At 46.1% G+C, this 17,998-nt stretch overlaps 1 protein-coding gene across 1 annotated transcript in view; it reads right to left on the bottom strand.

Annotated features, from left to right (window-relative positions):
• Positions 1–523: 523 nt before the first annotated feature.
• Positions 524–17,998, bottom strand: part of ITPR2 (inositol 1,4,5-trisphosphate receptor type 2) — a 243,390-nt gene continuing 225,915 nt past the window's right edge. Inside the window, exons 56-57 of the mRNA XM_036405007.1 lie at positions 4,676–4,837; positions 524–3,441 (exon numbers count right to left, since the gene is read on the bottom strand). Of these exons, the coding sequence (XP_036260900.1) occupies positions 3,355–3,441; positions 4,676–4,837 (249 nt within the window). The 3' untranslated portion in view covers positions 524–3,354. The remainder of the gene's footprint in view (positions 3,442–4,675; positions 4,838–17,998) is intronic.

Raw genomic sequence — 17,998 nt, 5'->3', positions numbered from 1 at the left:
ATTTGTCTTTCTCAATTCTTTCACCCAGAGAAGTGGGGAGAGCCCTTGATCTCTCTCTCAATGTGCTACCTGAAAGAGTTACACTAAAAACATTTTAAAAAAGAGAGGACAAAAATGTGCAAAATAAGCTCGCACAGAAAAGCCTGCATGACAGTACTGCAGAATCATAAAGGTTGGAAAAGAACCCTGAGGCTCTGTGCTCATCCCTGTAACACTTGACCCATCACCATCCCTGGCTCTGCCCACCTGCACCCAGGGCTCCCCTGGCCTCAGAGCATTCCAGCAAATCCTACAGCCAGCTGCCACCCAACCTCTGGGAAGAGCAGCATGCCTGGATCCATGGAGCAATCTGCACCTGAAATAACCCAAATTCTTGCTTTCCTTGCTGCATTCAGCCTCCATCCATTCAGGGCTGAAGGAATGGGTGCACACCCACAGCCTGGGCCCCCACCCAGCCTGCTCCTCCCAAACCAGAACACACATCTCCCCCCAGCCTTAGCCCCAAGAATGAGACAGACATATATAAAATGACACATTTTATTAAAAGTTACATTCAGCAGCAATGGACACGTTCACTTAAGTAGGTTTTAACTGTCAAGGAGCTTATAATTATAAATGTCTCTAAGGCATTAAAAGCTCTTAGAAGTTTTAACTTCATTGCAATCATTTCATATAAATAGGTAAGGTAAATGATACTTGCCTAGGAAAAGGTTACCCCAGCTGCATTAAACAAAGATATACACATAAATATATGTATAAAACAACGATTTTTGTTATAAACTCATTCATGGGGATATTTCACAATCTTTTAAGTCTTGGGGCCTGGCCCTGCAACCATTATCCATGCAAGGCCTCCTGTTTGCCTTATCACGTGTGAGTGTACAGATTGCTCACATGGATGAGAGCAGGGCAGGGCCTAAGTTTTGACAGAAACAGCAAAGATGTTGAAATTCTCAGTGAAATATATTTACAGTCTGTGCAAGTAGCATCACCTACTGTTACTGATTATGGAGGTCTCTCTGGGAAGCTGTGAACAGCAGAAAGGCACCATGGCCAAGGTGAACCAGCATCTGTTCTCTGATTTTGATGCTGTAACTCTCCCTTCTGAAGAGCAGGAGCTGGGCTCCTGAGCCCCAGGGGATGTGGGCTGGGTGTGAACCAGAGGGAGCACCAGCAGCACCCTCCTGCAGCCCTGAGCTCGGGCACAAACCCATCCAGCCTCAAGTTCTTCCAGCTCCAGCAGCAGAAGCCTCCCCTGACGTGCAGCTGCTTTTTCTGAGTGTAAACAAGAAAAGTGCCAACCCATTCCAGTATTAGCCAACCACACACCCCCCAATAAATAATGAGAGTTTAACTTAAAATTGAACTGTGCTTTGTGTTTTAGAACCACACTTGTGAGAAAAAGAAATTGCTGTTGCAACAGAAGCTGTGAGTAGATCTGATTAACTGTATGAACTAATTTGAATTAATACAGCTACGGGGTCTGAGTCCCTACCAACTTACTGCTGACTTTGTGCTTGTGGGCAGCTCCTTTGGCCATCACCTCTCACAACCAGGGTGCTCTCTGGAACTAATGCCAACAGAAAGAGATTTTATTCCAGTAAAATACACAAACCTCTGATTTCTACACTATTTTTGAAGGACACAATTGAAGCCAATGGGAGATGTTTTAGTGGTAGAAGATATAAGTATGTTGCTACAATATATTCCTATTATCTCAGCCACATCACTGCCACAAAAAATGTAAAAAAAAAGTAGCTTCAAAAACTGGTCTGAATTTGGGATAAAGAGAGTGAAATACCTCTTCCTTCCCTTTACTCTAGACCTGTTGGTTTGAATAGTGCCTTAACCAGGACAACAGCATTTCTCCAGGAAGAAACTGGAAAATATTTACACCAATAATATTTTTTCCTTTGATCAAAATGGCTTTTATAACAAAATGAAAATTTTACAGGGGCAAATCATTGCAAAAATATTTTGGTTTAAAAAGTGACTCCATGTAACAAGAGGTGCATTTTCAAATGTGAGACAATCTGGTAACCAAAACCCACTGAAAATGAAAGCAAACTGAGGACACAACTCCCATTTGTGCCTCTCAATTTTTTTCCTAAAAGACAAAAGAGTCCCCTAGGGCTCTGTGGAAACCCTGTAACTTTTCTTTCAAGCCATCCAAAGAAATACAGGATAGAGCATAAACCTGCACTGGTGACTTAGCTGCTGCCTTTTGTAGGGCTGAGAGCTGGGAGGAGCCCCTGTTCCCCACCAGGCTTCCCTGCAAACCCCTAGAAGTGGGAAGGGCAGGCAAAAACCATCAACCCATGATCTGTAGCTCAGAGGAAAGCTGGCAGAATTTGGTGTTTATTTACTCAAATCAACTCTTGCTGAAGGTGAGTTTATGGAAGGTAATGACACCATTACATTTCTGTACAGAAAGACATTTCTAAGCTTTTTTGTAAAAAATAAAATCCCATACACACTTCAAACTACAGGTATAATTTTTTTCCCCTGAATCCTCCATTGGAACTTGAATTTAAAACACAGTTTAACTCCTCAGTATGTGAAACCTCACGGCCACAATAATCAAGAACATCTGAAGCCAGGAGAAAGAAATCACTTCCAGTTATGTTGTCAGTATTATGTGCATAACATTCCCACAGCTGTAGATCCATTGTGCTCCATGTTATAAATAAGAAATTGCATGGTGACAGCTAAAATTCAAAAGCGTTAATGTATCTCTTTGCAACTTTTTCTATTTTTTCCTTTTATTTTTTTCCTTCCTCCAGTCTTTTGAGGTTTCTCCCCTTTCCCTCCTAGTAGAAGTTACTTGAAGCAACATCACCGCTTACGGACTGACATATTTTTGGTAATTAGAAAATAGTAAATGCCAAGCAAATATGACTAATGTTGCTATTTGGCAAGTGAGCCGGAGACGACCTATTGATTCTGAGCCAGGCTGTCGTGCTTGCCTCAATAAACACCTCTCCTTCTTCTGCTCAGCTCGCTCCTCCCGGTGCTCCGGGGAGAAAGGGGCTCCCAGGATGTGGCCAAGTGCTGTCCCAGCCTGTGTCCCAGCCTGTGTCCCAGCCTGTGTCCCAGGCAGCCCTGGAGCCCGAGCCGAGCGCACGGAATACAAACGAGCTGCCTTGTATCGCTCACATTCTAGGTTGTGGTCCCTCTCAACCATGAAAAACAGCTACAAATTGTTCCCAGAGCTAAACCACTTAACATCTTGGCACTTGGTTGTTTTTAACTTTGTAACAATAGGCACTGTTCACTCCTCTCAATCTCAGTTTTTTATTCTATAATAAAGCAGGAATACTGATGAAAGGCTAGTCACGGCTTCTCCCCGTGGTATCAGGGTGGTGGCATGTGATGATTCACATGGGGTGTGTTTGATCCAAGAAAGCCCAGCCTCTGCTTATTCTTCCTTTGTTCTGTCATCTAAGGTGGAAAGGCAGAGAGAGACGAGTTGAGATTTTTTTTTCTTTTTACTATTATTTAGCAGTCACAGAGCAAGATACATATAAGCAAAACAACAGGGAGTGGAATTCTTTTCTTCAGCACAGAAAATTACAAGTAAGGGATGTCTTTGAAGTGGGAGATCTGTTTCCTGCAAAGTATGGACGTTTTATTCTCATTTACACATTATTCTTATCCCCCAGCCGGTCTTACAGAGTATTATTTGTGCTGCTATTGTGTTCTGTAGCCCTGCAGAGGGTCAGCGTTTGCACTTGGTGCTGTAGAATCACAGAAGGAAAACATGGCCCCGGCCACACAGGGTTTAAATTTAAGCCAGGAGAGAACAGATTCAGCCAGAGGGGGATGAAAAAAATCCCACCAGGATGTTGTGGGTAAGCACAATGAGCAATGGTCTCAGCACATCCAGCCTAAACCTTTGTTGGGTTTTTCACAGGGAAAAGTTTTAAGGAGGGATTTGAAGGGGAATAATTAGATAACTCTGTTGATGCCACTGAAGGGCTTCCCATAAAGAAAACACACAGATGCTTTTCTGAAACTGTAATGAGCAAAGCAGAGGTGACCAGCACCTGTAGCAAAAAAAGGAGCTGGCCTTTTGATCCTGAAGGGAGAGCAAACACAGCAGACAGGTGATGTGGGCAGGAGCAGGGCTTTAAGGGAGGCTTTAAGGGAGGCCAGCAGCTTGTGCTCCATAAGGGAGAGCAGAGGGAGCTGCAGGAGAGGCACCAGCACAAGGGTGACACAAGCAAAGCAACAGGCTCTGCAAATTGTTTTCACAAGGGCACTGTTGATGTTCTCAGAGGGGGAAAAACCCAAAGGCAGGACACAGAAGGCTTTTTTCCCTCCAGGCTCCCATCAGTATGCAGCTATTCCTGACACTACAATGCTTTCACTGCCAGGTTATGCAGCCCCTCATCCCTTCTGCAGTTTCCCCTCTGTCCTTGCACACTCACCAGGAGCATTTAATGACTAATTCCCCTCCAGAGTTTTCTCCTTCCCTGATCTCTGCTGTTGCTAACAGAGTACAATTTCACTCCAAACCCTTATCAGTGTATCTACCCAGAAAGCTTGCTGGAGGGAAAGTTAAAACCTTCCCGAGACAAAAGTCTCTTTTGTAACACTGTCCTGACTGCGACGTGATGGAAGGCAGCGCCTTCACCCACACGTGCTCACTTTGCTACCCACACAGGGCACTTACCTGTTCCTTGAGCTCAGCCAGCTGACTGGAAAGCTGTTTCACAAGGCTCATGGTTGACTCCAGCCTCTCCTGCAGGTTCCTGATTTCATTTTGCTCACTGTCACCTTCATTGCTAACCAGAGACATGGCTCTCATCCGAGGGAACCAGTCCAAATTCTTCTCCTACATGGGTATTAGAAAAATAAGGCATGTTAGTAGGGGTTTATGCAGGGCTACTAAGCTGAGACTAAAGAATGAAAGCTCAGAAGGACTTCTGCTCAATGGATGACACACAGCAAGTCAGCTTAAGCAGTAAATTCAGAAAGTACTTCAAACGAGCAGTTTTATTTTTGGTTCTCATTAGCTACAGAGAAGGTATCAACTGGAAAATCTGGGTTCCCCACAGCTGTACCTGCACTGCAGCATGGGCAGAGTTGGCACATTCACCTGTGGCAAGCAGACATGCCCCCACTGGGAAGACGCCTCTGGTACACCAGGAAATCCTCAGTGCTCCCCGTGCTTTGCTTTTAAGTAATGTATGCAGGGACACATTTCCCCTGTGTCTCTTCAGCTTGGCTGGTCTCCATCTCTTTCGGCTGTCCTTGCAGCAATGTCAGCAAGGCAACACCAGGGAAACAAGACTAGAGCCTTCCAGATCAGCCTCAAGCACTTCTACTGGAAGAGCAGAAGGACCTGGAGCCAGCTGCCCACAACAGGAGATGTGGGGTCCTGGGAATGGCTTAGGCTTCAATGTGCTGTTCAGACTGTGCATCTTGGATAAATGCAAGCACAACCCCAGGGCCGAGGGCTAACCTGCACTGCATGGAACAGCACTGAGCTGGGTGTTTCTTTATCCATGGACTCAGGCTATGAATTCAGCCATGACCAAACCACTGTAAAGAGACGATATGAGTCAGGAAGGTGCTGCATATCCGCATGAGCCCGAATGGCTCCATGGGTCAGGGGCACAGATATTTGTGTGCAGAGCTTAACAGATGGAGGAGACAGAAGGGTGCAAGACTAGAGGAGTGGCAGCCACGTGGAAAGCAGCCTGGTTTGCCCTGAGACCAAGGGAACAGAGCAGGTCCTGCAGTGGGCAGCATGCACACACCTCTGCCCTGTGCCTCGCGGGCAGCGGGAGGAATGTGGCTGGGCCACGTGCACTTGATAACTTGAGAAGAGAAGCAGAATGAGTGTGTTTCTTCCAGTCCCCTGAGCTGTGAATGGCCCCACACAAATAGCACAGTGTCGGGAGGAATGGAAAGGAGCTCTTGCCAAAAGTCCACCTACAATACACCTGGAAGGCAGGAGCTCTACTACTTATGTTGTCCAGGTATTTGGTAAAACTTTAAGTCCATCAAACTGATCAGAGTTTTAGACTTTGCCTCTATCTTTCCTGTGAAAATAGAGAAGGCAGTGATGATTCTGCAGCATCTACAGCTGGGCAGCCCAGGGCAGCCATGCCTGAGCAGGGTTCAGGAGGGCTGGTCTGGCAGAACTGTGAACTTGGGATACACCAAGGCTTTTATTGTGCTTCCAGGAGGATTTCCTTTCACCTCTGTAGTGCTCTGTCCACCAAACCCTTCCTTCCTACAGCAGCATGATTTAGAAACATCTAGGCTAAGCCTCAGTGAACACGGCAGCACTAACAGTACTCATGTTTGTCCACTCTTTGTGTTAGCCCAGTCCCCTCTGTTACTCTGGATAAGACTAGATGTAAAGCTGTATGAATTTTAGCTTTTTTTCTTCTTTTTAACTCAAAACTGCCGATGGGTTTTTGCCTGGCTGTGCAAGCCCTGGTCCTGTCCCTAAATCCCCAAAGATGCCCAGGGAGCAGGAGCGTGTCCCCGGGTTGCATTCTGCAGCCCCGGGCTGGCAGCCGCGGGCGCCGGTGGAACGTGGCCTCTTTGCTCGCCGCTCACTTCTCCAGCCTCGTGATCTCATTATGACAATTTACTGTGGTTACACATGATGCCATTTTCAATGGGTCATAACTCATTCAAATCAAAACCTGTTTTCACCAGCCCTGCTGGTGAGCTCGAGAGGAGCGCACGTGACCCTCCCTGTGGATATCCCCAGCTGACACGCCGGGCGGGAGGATCCTGTTTCTGCCACATGCGGTCCTGCTTACAAGACCAGCATTCATCTCACACCAGTACACACCTGATATTCATTTTAAATTTATTTTGGCCAGGATGTAGCAGAGCATTCATCACGTGCCTGGTGTCGAGCACAGGTGTACTCATTTAGACTAAGCTTAGTTTGTGCACAGTGCCTTTCTGGATTGATGCCTTCTTCTTTTTTTCTTTTTTTTTTTTCAAAATGTTTGCCAGCAAATTTGTCTGCCACTACAGGCACAGAACTTTAATTCAAGGCAGCTACAGTGAACAGAGCTGCACTTGTACCTGAATGCTTCCTGGAAAGCTCTGGTATCTGTACTCATTACAGCTCCTCCAGCCTGAAACACCTGAGGATACCAAATGCAAGGCCATAGGAGCCAGCGGAGGGAACAGGAGCCCTTTCAAGCCTCACAACAACGCCAGAGTTCCTAAAGCCAGGCTGCACAGGGAGAGCAATCTGAGACTCCATCATTGTGGCTCCTCTGTTTGCCAAGTACTGCTGCCAGGATTGTGAAATGCATTTTGCTAGTTTTGTTTTTTCCATCTGCCACTCCCTCACTCCTCCAGGACACAAGGCAGAGACCTCTGGCTGCTTTGGAAAGATTTTTGTGGACTGACCCTGCAGCCCACTGCAGCATCCAGAGGAATCTGTGCCAGACACCCTGGCTGTCCTGCGGCTCCCAGAGTCACCTGCTTCCCTCCTCCTCAGCATGACATTACACTGCCTGGAGAGCTGGAGACAGGGATGGCACAGGCAGCAAGCACCTCACGCGCTGCTGTGGAGCACAGGGAGCAGATGTGGCTCTGCAGCTGGAACCACCCTGCACCACGTGCCAGCTCATCTCGGCCACCACAAGCCCCAGAGTCATGGGACTTCAGCGACAGATTCACGTGTGCCCAGTTATTGCCTTCTTAGAAACGCTGTGACAATCTCTTCCAGGAATGAAACCCAGGTGTGGTTTGGTTACATATCAGGAAAATCTGGGCCTTTTTTTTCCCAAAGTATTGTGGAGGATCAAGCAAGGACTTGATCCAAGTTCTAAGAGAAGCTGATGGTTTGCATAGGCTGGAGACCTCCTGAAAAGATGCTGCTGACTTTTGTAGGTGGCAGAGAGGCAACAGGTCAAACATCTGCCCACGGGTCCCACTTGGAGTGCCAAGAGCTGTGCTAGGTGCAGGCCTCTTGGTTCTCAGCTGCAATACATATCTGATGAAATCAGTCCAGGCTGTGTATTTTTGTCATGCAAAGGATCAGAAAGATTCGAAATTCGGTAGGAGACACATTATAGCCTGCCAAGCTGTCTTTAGGTTAAAAATACTTACCTAGCTTTCACTGATAGTTCCTTTATAGTGCACACAGCAGGTACTTTCCCTTGCTGAACCAAATGCTTTTGCCAGTCAATATGATCTTACTTTTTCATTGCATTATGAACTGCAGAACTTTATTAAAGGGCAGCGTGAAAATTAGCTTTGGCAGACAGTTCTGTTTGCTGAGTCTCTACCACAAACAAACAGCAGTTGGTGCTGGGGACAACACACTTTTGATCACAGACCTGCCAGGATCCAGAAGACAAGTTGGACAAGGCTCCTTGGCCAAAAATTTCAGTGTTCATAGGGGGACACGCGCTCTTGTGACTGCTCAGCAAGGGGAAGCTATTTTTACTTCAAGGTAATTGCTTGCCAATTAACTGGAGGTCATTAACATGTTTGTACACCCCCAAACACTTGTTCTGGGACTTAAATGTTTATGGGCTCTGTGCAGGATTCACCTTGACCAACACCTTCAAGCTGTAACATGCAGGAGCACTCCTGGGGGTGTGCAGGATGTTATCTGTCATGCCTTACCTATTACTCTCAGAAATCCAACCATTTTGCCCAGGATAGCGTTCACTCAGAAATTTGAACCCTGCCTGGAATGGAGAGGCAATTTGGAGGAGGAAGGCAGGCTGCTTGCAGGGAGCAGGGCAAACCTCTGCAAACAGCTGTCACGGGACTCAATCAACAGCCACCAGGTTAGCCCGAGGTGACACAGCTCGAGCATTAATGAGCTCACAGAGGGTGAGCTATGTGGACAGGATGCTTTTAAACGAAGTAGCTGCCTGGATAAATAATTAATTGTGAAAATGTACCAAAATCTTCTTTCTAAACAACCACTGTTTAAGGCAGTATGTTGTTAGTTGTTATTGTTATTTCATTCTTGCACAGGACGGCAGCAATTCACAGCCCACCTAGCGATCACAGCATCTTCCCTCTCCACATTCTTCCCGCGAGCGTAACTTGTGCCTCACAGGATCCATACTGAAGCAGACATCTGTGTCCAGGGCACAGCGTCAGCCAGACAGGAAAGCTGCAGGGACCGAAAGGAGCTGCAACCTCCTCTCCGCCAGTTCAGCTGGGGGAAAAGGAAAAAAAAGGGAAGAAAGGCAGGTGGGGCGAGCCAAAAGGCTGCGGGCCAGAGAGGCTGCACACGAGCAGAGCAGAGCAGAGCAGACATTGGTGTGGCAATCCAGCGTGCTCGTCCCTCTGTCCTCCCCTCGGCTGGCAGGGCTCCAGCCACAGGCACAGCTCCCCCAGGGCCAGACTCTATGCAGGGCTCTGGGTGCACGTACTCAAGGTGCCCACGGCGAGGCCACATGTCTGAGAAATCACAGGGCTTAGAGGATTTGCTCCTTGAGCTTGCTGGAAAACCTCAAACCCTCCGTTTCAGAGAGGCAGGCTCAGAGAGCAGAAGTCTGCGTCTGCCTCCTGCAGTTTTCTATGCAACTCTCTCCTTCCCTTCTGTGGGCATTCCAGGGGGACGGCAGAGCTGTAGGATAAGTCCTCTCTTTGGTAAAATATTGCCATTTTTCTGGCTTTGCTGGCTTTGTTTGAGCATGGATGGAGGAAAGACTGAAGAAATCTGTTTAGAGTTTCTGTACTTTGTACGAAGCCTCTCTTGAGCCATCCCTGTCCTGTTGGCACAGCCAACTGGCTTCAATCAAGCTCTCACGCTGAGCTGAATCCATGCCTTCGGAGTAATTGGCAGAGGGATGTTTCTTTAGGAGGTGCTGGTTTCACAGGCTAGCAGCGAGATGGATCAGCTGCAACCAGCAGGAAAGACTGGGCTGAGCCTTTAAAAAATAGATTACTAGATAACAGTGAGAGAAAATAGGTCAAAGAGTAGGACAAGGGGGATGAAGTAGAGGAGCAAAGGCAGCCTAATGCAGACTTCCAGCCGGTGCTACTGCCACGGCTGCGAGGGCCACGCCACCATCAGCTGTGCCAGACTCACTTCTCCAGCACGCTCTAATGCAGTGACTCTCAGCCCTTTCCACCCCGTGACCCCTTGTTGCAACATGAAAACAAGTCCTTTCAGGACTTCCCTCCTCTCTGTTCACCAGGAAAAGTGGTGATTACTGCTCACAACTCCTCCTGGGCTGTGACCTGCCCTGCTGCATGCACCAGGGCAGGGGAGCGGCCGCTGTGTCTCCCAGCCCACAGTCCTGCAAGGATCCTTCTCTCCTCGGTGACTCAGCCAGGCTGTCATCAGGAGGGCTGTGCCCTAACAGCAAGGCAGAGAAAATAGGGGTGCTGGAAACCCTCTTGCTCCTCAGCTAGATGGTTGCTGAAGGGTGCACAAGAGGAGCGTGGACATCAGTCACCAGGAAGGTTTGCTACCGGCATCTTCACGTGCTATGCTGGGCTATGCCAGAACACATCTTTGTGGGCAGGCAGCAACCACAGCAGCAGCCCCCAAAAAAACTTCCTACAGCTTTGGGAAGACTGAGCCTCTTTAGAAAGACTGTAGCCCCTCAAGTGCCCCTTTGGGTTGGCAAAATTCTGCTGCACTGGTGCTGAGGAGAGACCCTGCTGGTCATCCCATGGTCTTCAGGGCTGAGGAGTGGCACTGCCAGCCCTCTGTGCCCTCAGCATGAGGGCAAGCAAACTGGGCATCACTGCTCACCAGCAGGCAGCCCCTGTCCTTTCAGGCACGAGAAGGAACAGTTCACTCCCCTTTTCTGGGCCAGCACCTTGAATAAATACTTCAGCGCTGGGTACAAAGAGATCTATTTACTGAGAACTATTCTGTATGTCTGAAATGCAAATAAACCCATCCATTCTTTTCCCAGTGTGCTGCCCATGTAAGCAGAGAGGGATCAGTCCAAATGACCTTTCAAAAGCTATTATTTTTTTGTCTAGGGACCGAGTCTGGTCCTAAAAGTCCAGCATTATGTAGCTCCTATAGCCACCTTAAAAAGGGATTTTCAAGATTTAAGCTATCGCGTGCTTTAGATGACACAGGGCAATAACCACTTTGTGATTTAATCACAGACAATAATAATTTGGTTCAGTGCATGATTCAGCTAATCCACAATTTGATAAATGTTCATCCTAAACTACAAACCTAAATAGCTTTCTGCAAATCCTGTTTGACACTTTAATGCTAAGACTGTATTTGATAAGCAATCTGTGCTGTACAAGAATATAGGGAGGGAAATTAGGAATTGTTATGCATCTATATGCATCCAGAACAGTAATTCAAAGAAAATAAAAATAAACCTTGGCAATTACAGATAAATCTTTATGCAACAAGAGAACTAATAGGTTTGGCTGGGTCTGCACTGGATTGATACGTGCTACGAGCTCTCACAGCTCACAGAAAAATAGAAAAACCTGTTACCCCCTGAAAGAAGGTTGAAACCACAACACAGACCCACAGTCTGCTTTAGCAGTGTCATTGATGCATTTACTTTCATTTTAACTTGGCTGAATGTTTTTGAGGGCTGCAACAGAATCTACCACCGTAATTCTGAATAATTGCGAGTTCTTCAAGACTGATATCCAGGCCAGGCAGTTATAAATGTCTCAGTGTTTCTGTATCAGCATTCCCACTTATGATACCCCTGCAAAAATTATGGTGAGGAACGATAATAAACCCCAAATTGCAAAGAATTTTCTCTGACACTCTATGGGGCAGTTTAGACAATCAAATTGAAGCTCTGTAAAGGACAAGCACCACGATATTTCTGCTTATCAAACACATCTATATTTCTGCTTATCCAACACACCTAAGGGACTTTGCATTTACCTCCAAAAGATGGAAATAATAATGAAAATAATTTTTTCCATAAGTTTGAATGTACTCTCACACTGCTGTTGTGGGCAAGCCACGTGCCAACAGCAGGTCTGTGAGTCACAGCGTGTCCCTAGAGAGGAAAAGGCCACCCTGACCTCGGCTGCAGCAGCCACAAGGGGAGAGATCCCACTTCAGCAACTCTGCCCTGGAAGGTGGCAAGCAGAAACCAAACTAAGTAGCTTTGTCCCTGAGATGGGACATTCCAGCCACTGTCCAGGTGAGACCCAGGGATCTGCAGGTGTGCAGGGACCTCAGGGGACTCATGGGAGAGCCAGGGCACAGCTCCTGTGTGCTTGGAGAGCCTCAGCTGGTGTCCCACCCCAGCACTGCTCTCCTTGAAGACACTTTTGCTCCTGGTGTCATTCCTTCCCCACAACACATTTCTGAGCTGTTGCTTTCTTCCGCTGTGTCAGTTGCTCTCTGTCACCTTATCTTTCTCATAACCCTGATAATTGATATTGTCCTGTGCAAATATTCAAGAATCCCAACACTACCATCAAAAGCTAGGATTTGGTCCATAATATTTGCGCCCTTAAAATAGATACAATTATAAATTTGTGTAAAACATGAGTTTATTTTTCCACATTCCTATGTTTTCATGTTGTTAGTGGTTACGAGACATACTTTAGGAAAAACACTTCAGATCATTCATTTAAAATAATTAAATTATTTCTGATATAATCCCTGGATCTTTGTGCATAACGAAACATCTGGTACAGAGGTTAGAAAATAAATGTTCTTGGCTTTTTTTTTTCCTTCTTTTGTTAAACAGATGTTGTTGATACAAAACACAGAGCTGTAAATCATAGCCTGCATGTGGACACAGACTGTCACTACTGAGCAGGAATTTACTGTGGCTAGATAGAGGTTTGAAACAGCCATGAATCACTGGCTTACTAACTTTGTTCACGTGGGTATGGTTTCAATATTCTGACATTAAGCGCACATGTCCTTAAAGAAAGGACCTTGTAATGGCAGCCTGGGAGGCTCTGCTTCAGTTCCAGCTGTCTCGGCGTGGGAAGCTCAGCACAGTGCCAGGGCAGCCTGTGTGCAGGGGATGTGGCAGGTCTGTCTGTGCCCTCCCAGCTGGGTGTGCCCGGGGTGCTGCTCTGGAACCCCACAGGCTCAGCTCCCCCAGCGCCACCAGGGCACTCCTGGCACAGCAGAGGGGCCGAGCTGCCCATGCAGCCCCAGCTCTGCCACCAAAATGCCTCCAACTCAAACCTGTTCCTGCCTCCTCTGCTTCCCCTGCTGCTCCCCCCAGCATTTCAGTGAGTTCATGCTTGGTTTGTGGGCCAGGACCCCACAGCGACATCGCTGCTTCCCGTTGGCTTTGTTTAGAGTGACCAGAATTCCGATGCCTCTCCGGCCCCTTGCCCTTCCCACTCCCACACTGCTTGCACCAGCAAGCTGGAGCCCCCCTTCTCCCATTCCTCTTTTAATATTGATTTTCCTTCACAAAACACGCCAGCAGCACACTCCAGACGCTGAACTCCAGACAAAAGCCACTGGCATGAATCCCACTGCAATGTAAACGTCCCCTGCAGTACCAGACCACAGATGATGTCTCCTCCTCAGACACACATCTACCAACCAGCTGGTGAGGACACCACAAATTTGGACCTGCTTTTGTCAATGTGCCTGCTGGTTTGATCCAATGGATCAGGGTCTAACTCCATGGTAAACTCCAAGCCACAACCTCTGCTTCCTAGCTTTTGAAGCACAGGATTCAGGAGCGTATTTGTTGAAATTTATGTTTTGGGGATTTTTTCACATTTAGCTTTAATTCTCTGGTCCTGTCACCTTGTATTTTGCAAGTACTGTCCATTTCCTGGCTTTAGCTTCAATTTGGTGTAACAGAATCTTTGGGAAATACAAAGACTCAGCTGGAGACTCATTTTTCAGAGGCTCAGGACTTGACCTTGTTCTCAGCTTTACACAGGCAGGGTTCTGCTGATGGCAGTGCAATTGTTCTGGTTTAGGATGCTGCCAGAGCAGAGGCATTTTGAGTCTTGATCTGAATGTTCCTGCTTCAGGCCCATTTTCACTCTGATGCATTTTGCACATGGGGCAGTATGAAAGGACAACTGAAAGAATAACACTTTCTTTGAAAATTAATAAGAATTATTGACTATCACCACACAGAACAGATTTTTAAGCAGTGATACAATCATGCACACCCCTTACACATACACAAAATCATGGAATCATTAAGGTTGGAAGAGACCTGGAAGATCATAAATGCACATACTTGAGTACCACTCAGAGGAGAGGATTAAGATTTGAGTTCCTCTATGAAGCATCTCTGGACAAAACAACCCCAAGCAATGGCCACCTTCCAGCCCTATGGGCTTGAGCACTATCAACCTGCCCTCTGACCACTTGCTCTGCTCAAATGCTTGCCTGTGGCTTCCTCTGCACAGCAAGAACAGCTCCTTGCCCATGCAGGCACGATGGCCAAGGACTGGCCCCATGGCAGGTCTGGCTGCAGCACACAAGGTGCCACCTATCCACTTGCACTTTTATTCCCTTCTGGAAATAGGTGGGAAACGACAAAACTGGGCCCTCTACTTGTTCAGGTTTGTGTCTACTGTGGGTTGTTTTCAAGGCTGCAGGCATAGATGAATAAAAGAAAAAAACCACCATGGTACTGCATGACCCTTTATCTGCCTATACTGCATTTTCATTTAGTGCTTTCCCTAGGAAATATTATGGATCCTCTGTAAAGATCTGCTTTTTCTTTTTTGTTTTCTTTCAGTCCAGCATTTTAAATGCTTTGCTGTGTTCAGTTAAACTGAATTTTTGCTTGAGAACAAGCAGATGATCAGTTTCACAGGCCTGAACTTGGGATTTTCCTTCTGCATCACCCAGGAAAATGAAAAACAGAAACAAAACATTTTAATCACATGTGTATAAAATACACAGGGTTCATTAAACATGATTTAAAGCTGCCTGCTTGTTTTGGAGGCTCTTTAGAGCTCCTACTACCCCAAACTCACAGAAGTGTAATGTGATTCCCAATCTATTGAATTTTGGAGGATGGCTGCAGTGGGTTCCATTATATATAAATTGGATGCAGCCACTTTATAATCTCCGATATATACTTTTATCTCAAAATGCCCTGTGAGGCAATTGTGCAAAGTACTTTATCAGGGACTGTTCTTGGTAATATTGCAAGAATTCATGATGTAAAAAATACATCAATGCCATTTAAATTGAACAAAATGGCTCCTATTTTTTTTCTTGTAGAGCATTTTTAACCATCTTCTCAACAAATTTGTTCAATAAATACTGTATGAAACAAACATTTTGCACTTTGTCCCACAGATGCAATTTGCCAGCCTGATTGATTTCTTTCTCTACAACTAATCTGATTTCTTTAGGCTATACATCTTTGCTTTTATTAAAGATGATGCAATCTTAGCTTTTTATCATACACATATCCACCACACAAACAAGAGAGAAGATTCTGCAAAGCAGCCCTGCAACCAAATAGAAAAGCCTGACACAAATCTCATAAAGCTGATCCCAAAAGATAAATGGCACAATGAGACCAAAGTTACACAAATTCAGAAACTTATCCATGCAGAGTAATATGGGCCAGTGGATTTTTCCTTCCATTATAGATTCAGCAAACAAGTAACTTCATCATATCTGTAGCACCTTGTAAATCAAGCTCACACCAATGTTGCACTAAATCCCCCCAAATCTTGCTGCCTCTGCATTGTGAGAGGTCAGAAGCAGAACTGCATTTTTTTTGGAAGCCTTTCCCTGGTTTGCATTTTGCAGAATCTCACTGCTATGTTTTGAGTCCCAACAACTTCAGACCTATTTACTTTCCTGGTAAGGCAATAAATTCATCTCTCTGCTCTTTTACTGACTGCCCTCATGTCTTTGGGGAACCCCACTGTCCTTCCCTTCCTCAGCATCTGCAGTTATCTGTCTTGGCTGCAGACAATTTTTCAGTCTCTTTCCCATTCAAGCAGCCAGAGGCTTAGTACCACTGTAATACAAAGAGCAATAATTGTTTTCAAATGTTGCAATAATATTCTCAAACAGCACTGAAATGTTTTGTGTCTGTTGCTTCTCTCATCGAACAAAATCAAATTAATTCAGTTGACACGTTTCAGGATCTGCTCATCACACTATTCCTCTGGGGTTCAACTTCTTATCACTAGCAATGATCCCAGTTAAGGTCCAGCTTTCACTGGCAAAGCCTTGTGCAGCCAGTCCCAGGAGAACCAGGGCTCTGTCACTGCCAGGATTTTAAGTGCAACAGTAGGTGCCTATGCAGTGCCTTTCCATCACTTGGAATCACAGACTAAAGGTCTGCCCACACACAGATCCATCTCAAGCCACAGGCTTCTTTAACAAAGGGATAAAAGATGGCTTTTGCAGGCTGCCTGGAAAGTTAACAGCTCCAGTGTCTGGCAGGTGGAGGCAGGAGCAGATTCCAGCAGGGAGCTGCAGCCTGTGTCCTGCCAGCAGCGCTGCTCGGTGCATTCCAGCTGGAACCCCTCCCCTCCCTGCTCCTGGGATGTGCAAGCTTCAAGGAACACAGCCTCGTGTCCAGACCCCTCCTCGAGTTTTTAAGGCCAGCAGCAAGCAAACAAACAGGAACCCAACGTAGCTCATTTATTTTAATTTGCAAATTGAACAAGTAGAAGTTGGAAGGAGGACAAGGAGGCTGTGACTACACTGTATTATCAAGGCAGAACCCATCTTTGTAGCAAAATCTTTGAAACCTAAACAGACAGGTGGCCAAGTCTTGAAAATACAGAGGAAATCAAGCTAAGCTTACAAATGAGCCACAATATCACAGGGGCCAAAAAGACTAGGTCTGGGTAGCATCAAACTGCTGATTCTGGATCTCAGGGGGGGAAAAAGCCCAAATATCAATGACTATACTTTTGAGGAGATTTATGCTCTGCTCTGTAACTTGAAATTACATCACAGCTGTGTACACAGAAGTGATTTTAAAGGAAAGAAGGAAATGGACAGGATTGTGCTGGTGATTTAGAAGTTAACAAGAATGTGAGGGGCTGAGCAGAGACAAGGGCTTTGTGCCATGGCCATTCCCTCCCCAAGTCAGCTGGGGGACAAAGGTAATCACCATCCCCTCACTGCACACAGCAAACCTGCCTGTGCTGCAGCACCTGCCCTGGATACCAAGCTCTCTCCTGCTCCAGCTAATGACACCATTTCTAAGGAGGCAGGATCAGATCCATGTCTTCCTGTTCAAGCAGCAGCAGCAGGATAATTATTTCTGCCTGTCTGAAAAGGATGTGTATAAACATAGACCCACTGAAACCTCAAGCTTTTGCAAGGAGGTACCAAATGAAGCCCACCTTTCCCTTTATTTACAAAAGTCTCATGCATCACTGAGCCAAGCAGGCCAACTAAATTATTTATGGCAGGCCAAAGAGCCTATTGCTGGAAGATGCAGAACCCTTCAAGTAGAAAAGAAGATGCTCAGCTTTCTTGAAGAATATGAGCTTTGTACAAAGATGCAAAGTCCTCACGTGATGTTAACTTTTCATGCTTTGAGAAACACAAATGAGAAAGAAAGCAGCTAATTAGGCATGTTACTGTGATTGCTTATTTTATGAAGTGGAGAGGGAGGTGTTCAGCACTTTAATGAGATAATAGCGTAGAGGCAAAATTGTACAGAGAAGCAAAAATAGCAGTGGTCTTCCCACAGAAATGAGAATTATTTTTGAGGAACAAGAAAAGCAACAATAGAAAAATAACTCAATATCTAGAAGCAGAAAGAACAGTGCCTCAATTTATTCTGTCCATGTAAAACCTGGCTAATACTTGGATATCTGAGGGTGGCTCTATTTTAGTGACCATATCACTCAATAGTGATCAACTCTGAGCTCCTCTGTGGATTTGGGACAGGCCTTGATGCAGAAGAAGGACTTTCTCTGGGACCTGGTACACCTAACCCAGAGCCCTGGACTCCCCACAGGGCCCATGCCCACCTGGAAGGACACAGAGAGCTGTGTTCTCATTCACTCTCCTATTTTGAGCACAACAGAAAAATGGGAGCTGTAAATCATCTATTGAGGTGTATTTCTTTAATTGCTTATTTTATGAAAACCCAAC

This window comes from Molothrus ater, chromosome 5 (assembly GCF_012460135.2).
Source record: "Molothrus ater isolate BHLD 08-10-18 breed brown headed cowbird chromosome 5, BPBGC_Mater_1.1, whole genome shotgun sequence".
NCBI classification, from domain to species: Eukaryota; Metazoa; Chordata; class Aves; order Passeriformes; family Icteridae; genus Molothrus; species Molothrus ater.
Note: the sequence above shows the minus strand (reverse complement) of the source record. Positions and strands in the feature narration are given on the sequence as shown.